General features: G+C 48.4%; 1 protein-coding gene across 1 annotated transcript; it reads right to left on the bottom strand.

The window, feature by feature from the left end:
• Positions 1–1,422: 1,422 nt before the first annotated feature.
• On the bottom strand, positions 1,423–5,376 carry shkbp1 (SH3KBP1 binding protein 1; the record flags this gene model as incomplete). Its single annotated transcript, XM_034701636.1, has 10 exons — positions 1,423–2,493; positions 2,596–2,698; positions 2,813–2,997; positions 3,143–3,239; positions 3,927–4,082; positions 4,332–4,502; positions 4,620–4,736; positions 4,820–4,907; positions 4,994–5,109; positions 5,181–5,376. Coding segments are annotated over 10 exons (2,001 nt in total), but the record flags the coding sequence as incomplete, so codon positions are not given.
• Between the last annotated feature and the right edge of the window lie 284 nt (positions 5,377–5,660).

Genomic DNA, 5,660 nt, shown 5'->3' with positions numbered 1-5,660 from the left:
GATTTATTTTAATTTTAAAGTGTGGTTTGTTTAAAAAAAAACAGAATATTTGAACTAAAACACAAAAATGTAACTTTTTTTTAAAGAAAGCAAAAGATAAAACAATAAGTCAAAGATTATCATGAGTTGCTTCCCTTGATAATGAAAGTGATCAGCTTGTGAGGAACAGATTTATAAAACAGACAGACAGAGACACTGAAGGTTTAATGCTGAGATCTGCTGCATGTGTAAAGAAATAATAATAATAATATTAATAAACAGAAGAAACACAGACGTCACTCTCAGTTAAAATAAAACATTTAAATAAATCAACATTAAAAAAGACAAACATTAAATCAAAGAGGAAGACGGCGTCACAGGAAGTCGATCTTTCTAACACTTTATTTTACCCGAACATGTTTCTCTGAAGAGAACGCTGAAATGTTAAATTAACTCAGAGTTCATCAGGATTCATCAGGATCAATTTTCATTTATTGTGACTTAATCGTGTTGATTCAAGGAAATGTTAAAAATTAAAACAGTGTGGAAAATGTCCCAGAGTTATTTAATATTAAACAACAATTTAATCCCTTCTATCCAGATCTACAACTCCTGATTAAATTACATCAACTCACAACTTTTTATTATTGATATAAACTTTAAAACTGTCTCAAAATGCTAAATAATGGAGTTTTAAACATGCAGGTACAAATGAGATAAACAACATTAAAAAATAATTTATTTACTTATTTATTGCATTTATATCTGGGTGTTATAAATCTTTTTTATATACATAAAATGATGTAAAATATGTACCTGAATAATCTGTATTCAACTCCTTAAATTCAATAATTTAATGCACATTCTTTATTTCACTGCTTTTTTTTACTCTTTAAATATTTATTTTTTTATGTTTCAATTAATAAAAAAAATGCTTAATTTTTTTAATTGATTGAAACGTACACATTGTGTAAAAATTAAAATAAACAGAGCTTTAAAGGTTTATATATACATATATATATAAACCTTTAAAGACTCTTGGATTATAACCCTGATATATTGTTTATGACAGTTTAATGTTAAAACTGATAAAATGGAGCTAAATTTAAAAACTTTATTATTTACTACAAAGTTAATTTAGTTTAATATAACTGTAGTGAAGTGTTAAAGTTCAATTTTACTTCTAAAGTTATATTTTTAATAGATATAATTTAGTTTTTTTTAAAGCTCCTGTAAGGAGCTCATGTTTTTGTCGTTGTTGGCGCCCCCTGTGGGTGAAGCATTTAATATTTTGTTCCCTTCATCATCAGAGGAACATGGACGGGTAAAATGAAGCTTTAAAAACAGATCTGTTTAGAGAGGAGGAGCAGAGCTGGAACCTGATTGGCTGTGAGGGTGAGGCGTTCAGGCTCTGCGTGTAAAAAAAACCAAACACACTGAGGGCAACGTTATTATTCTTTTATCAGAGTCTGAACGAAACAAACGTTTTAAAAATAAAGCTTCTATACAAACTTATTTTAATACAGACAGTCCATAGAAACGTTAGAAAGATACAAAAGGAACAAACTTTCTTCTGTCGTTATAAAAGTTTACAAAACGTAAAGTTAACGGCGGTTAAAGCTGCAGTAACGATGACTTCCTGCCACCAGGGGGCAGCAGAACAAACACAAACATGATCCAGGTCCAGAGAGAAACCGCTCCTCACTTATCTGATAGAGTCTAGTCTCAGTCCAGGCAGCCAATCAGAAGCTGGTCTCGTTCATGTGAGGTTTGGGGCTGGTGGGCGGGGCTGAAGCCGGACTGTCGGGACTCGCCGGGCTCTCGGGGGACGCCGTGACATCAGCAGGAGGCGACGTGGGCGACGTTAGAGGGGATGACGCTGCACTGCGGCGAGGTGAGACGGGCGCCTGAGGGCGGGTTGGGCTCATGGCAGGGGGCGGGGGTGGAGGTGGGGCGGGGCTTGTTGGGGAAGTGGGCGTGGTCCTGCGGTGTGAGGAAGAGGAGGATGACGATGATGATGGTAAAGTTCCTGCAGAGTGGCGAGGGCCGGGTGTGACGGAGAAGGTGGTCGGCGTCCTGAGGCCGAATCTGGCCTCTAACTCGCTGCACACGGCTAAGCTCCGCCTCACGCCCTCTGACCCCGCTGGGACCCCAAAACCAGAACCCGCCGCCTCTGAACCCTTCGCCAGCTCCTGACAGCGCTCCACAAAGCTCCCCCTGCGGACGGACCCCCAGTCCCTGTCCCTGTCAGGGTGTCTGTGGGGGCGGGGGCTGGAGGACGGGTTCTGGGTGTAGGCCGGGCCGGGGACGAGGAGGTTCTGAGGCCCGCCGCTCAGTCCAGGTCCGGGTGAGAAGGTGGCGTCCCTGCCAGGTTTGGTTAGAGGCACAGGGGGCGTGGCTTGTCTGGGGAGGCTGCCATACAGGGAAGCAGAAGAACCTGAAGCTCCGCCTCCTCGTCCTCCTGAGGAGTGGAGACGCTCCGACCGGAAGGTGTCGCTGAACTGAGAGTGGAGGCTGGAGGGGCGGAGTCACAACGTCAACAACAACAACAACAACAACAACAACTGAAGGTGTGTGTGTTTTTGTGTGCGTGTGTGTGTGTGTGTGTGTGTGTACCTGCAGGTGGAGGCTCTCGGCGTGCTGTCGGGCGTCCTGGTCAGAGCGAGGTCACACTGGTCTAACAGCTCCAGCAGCTCCTCCTCTGTGGGCCCGCCCAGTGCTGCAGGACAACCAATCAGAGCTCACGTCACTCACCGACCAATCACAGGGCATGTTTCTCTCAGAGTGTGTGTGTGTGTGTATCTGTGTATGTCCCGCTGGGGTGGTGTCTCACCTCTGATGTCGACCTTCCCGGCGATCTCCATGGCGGTGGTCAGGTCCCACATCTGGATGCTGCCGTTACCGTGACCACTGAACAGGTAACGCCGCGGCCGGGAGCCGATCCGACTCGAGCCCTCGCACTCGTGGACCATGAAGGCCGTGATGGAGGTGCCGTCCACCGAGCGCACCTCACACACCCTGATGTACACACACACACACACACACACACACACACACACACACACACACATGAACAAAGGCAGGTAGAAGTTCAAGAATAAGGGTAGAAGAAAAAAAGTACCTCCTCCTGTTTTCATCAGAGAGGATCGGTGTGACCTCTCACCTCTTTCCGTTGGACGACAGTCGGACGTAGAGTTTGTCCGTGTCCGGCACGACTCTCTGGATGAACACCTGCTGGTCGTCTCTCTCTCCATACGGACCTGAAACCAGGAACACATGAAGAGTGTCAGAGGGAGCCCTCTACTGGAGAACAGCAGCATTACAAGGAGAACAAATCTCTTCAGTCGGTCAGCTCTGGATCATCTTTGAGGACTCTGTTGGTCTACGTGGATTCTGCAGCGTTGAAGATGAGACTCTTTAATCGCAGGGGTCAGCTGCTGTGACCTTTGCCCTCACGCTCGTGTCTGTGTGTGTCTGTGTGTGTCTGTGTGTCTCTGTGTGTCTCTGTGTGTGTGTGTGTGTGTCTCTGTGTGTCTGTGTGTGTCTGTGTGTGTCTGTGTGTGTCTCTTTGTGTCTCTGTGTGTGTCTCTGTGTGTGTCTCTGTGTGTCTCTGTGTGTGTCTGTGTGTGTGTCTGTGTGTGTCTGTGTCTGTCTGTGTGTGTCTGTGTGTCTGTGTGTGTCTGTGTGTGTGTGTCTCTGTGTGTGTCTCTGTGTGTGTCTCTGTGTGTGTCTCTGTGTGTCTCTGTGTGTGTCTGTGTCTGTCTGTGTGTGTCTGTGTGTCTGTGTGTGTCTGTGTGTGTCTCTGTGTGTGTCTCTGTGTGTCTGTGTATGTCTCTGTCTCTGTGTGTCTGTGTGTGTCTCTGTGTGTGTCTCTGTGTGTGTCTCTGTCTGTGTGTGTCTGTGTGTGTGTCTGTGTGTGTCTCTGTGTGTGTCTGTGTGTGCGTTACCGATCTCAGTCCCGGCGCTGCAGCCTCCGTGTCCGTCGATGTCGTCCAGGCTGAGGATCTTGAAGGAGGTGAGCGGCGTGGAGCCCGGCTGGGTGGAGATCATCCCTCTGAACCGCGTCACCGTCCACGTCCTCACGTGGTTGTTGTCGGCGCAGACTGACGGAGACAAACACAGAGAGCTTCAGGGGACTAGGATCACAGGGACTAACTCAGACCTTAGTCTTCATATAACACTACTGTGAGGGTCTGTAGGTGTGTGTGGATTCTGGCGCCCCCCTGAGGACATATATGTAGCATGCAGTCTCATTTAGAGCTCAGGTTCAGGTTGATTTAAGAGATCTAGATAAATCTGATCCTGGATCGTCTTAGATCTGAATCAAACCCCTCCAGGTCTTCGGACTCTACCTGAGATCAGGTGCTTCTCAGACAGCATGATCTTGGTGACGGGGCTGCGGTGGACGGAGAAGGTCTGGAAGAGCTGCGGACCCGAGCCCACCGTCTCCGGATGCTGGACTATGACTCGAACCGTTCCCGAGCTCGTCCCGTAGGCGATCTCGATCCAGTTCCCGCTGTCACCTGATCGCAGGACGGACACAGACCGGATTAAAGACTGAAACCTGCAGGACTGTACTCTAAGGTCTATGATTAACAAAGACCCAGGATCAAGACAGCTGATGCATCATGGCTCCTTACTGGTTTTGGGTGTGAGGTAGACACTGAGCGCCGTGATGGCGTCCTCGGTCGGGTCTCTGTACAGCTCCGTCACCAGGAGGTCGTTATCCTTCATCCTCAGAGGAAACTTCTGCACATCTGAAGACACAACAATAACAATCAGTCACATTCAGTGTGTGTGTGTGTGTGTGTGTGTGTGTGTGTGTGTGTGTGTGTCTCACCTATATAGTAGATGGATCCGTTGTTGCAGCCGAGGATGAGGAAGGAGCCGGCGGTGTCGTAGCTGCTGATGGGAACAACGTCCTGATTCTGCAGGGACACAAAAGACACCATTACACCCCTCTCTCTGATTGGCTCACTGATGGAGTTAAAGACCTTTGAGTCGTGTCGCTCACCTGCCAGTGTTTAGTGACGGCGTTCCACACCCCGACCTTCCCCGTGTGGCTGGTGGCGATCAGCTGGTTGCCGACGAAGAAGAGAGCCTCCACGGGGACGTTCAGACTGAAAACACCTGAAGAAGAAAAACACGGTTACATCCTGTGCTGCCGTTCGTTCAGGACGCACGTCTGAAATCACACGCACCGATTTCGTTCCCGTTGCCGTCCGGGCAGATCGCCCACAGGATGATCTCCGTCCCCGAGGCGACTGCCACCATCTTGTCGTTGTCTCCCAGCGAGCCGGCCATCACTTTGGCGTTCAGCGCGACTCTGTCGATCACCCAATCAAGACGAGGAGAGGTGAAGACCTGCTGCCACCCGGTCGACTCCTTCACCCTGAGAGAGAGAGAGAGAGAGAGAGGGAGAGGGAGACAGAGAGAGAGAGGGAGGGAGAGAGAGGGAGAGAGAGAGAGAGAGAGAGAGAGAGAGAGAGAGAGAGAGAGAGAGAGAGAGCGAGAGAGACAGAGGGAGAGAGAGAGAGTGTGAGAGAGAGAGAGAGAGAGAGAGAGAGAAAAGATAGGAGAGAGAGGGGAGAGAGAGTGAGGAGAGAGAGGAGAGAGAGAGGGAGAGAGAGAGAGAGAAGAGAGGGAGAGGAGAAGAGAGGAGAGGGAGATCGAGAGAGAGA

The sequence above is a fragment of the Notolabrus celidotus genome, chromosome 14, assembly GCF_009762535.1.
Source record: "Notolabrus celidotus isolate fNotCel1 chromosome 14, fNotCel1.pri, whole genome shotgun sequence".
NCBI lineage: Eukaryota > Metazoa > Chordata > Actinopteri > Labriformes > Labridae > Notolabrus > Notolabrus celidotus.
The sequence above is the reverse complement of the archived record's forward strand: the minus strand, read 5'-3'. Positions and strand labels throughout refer to the sequence as shown.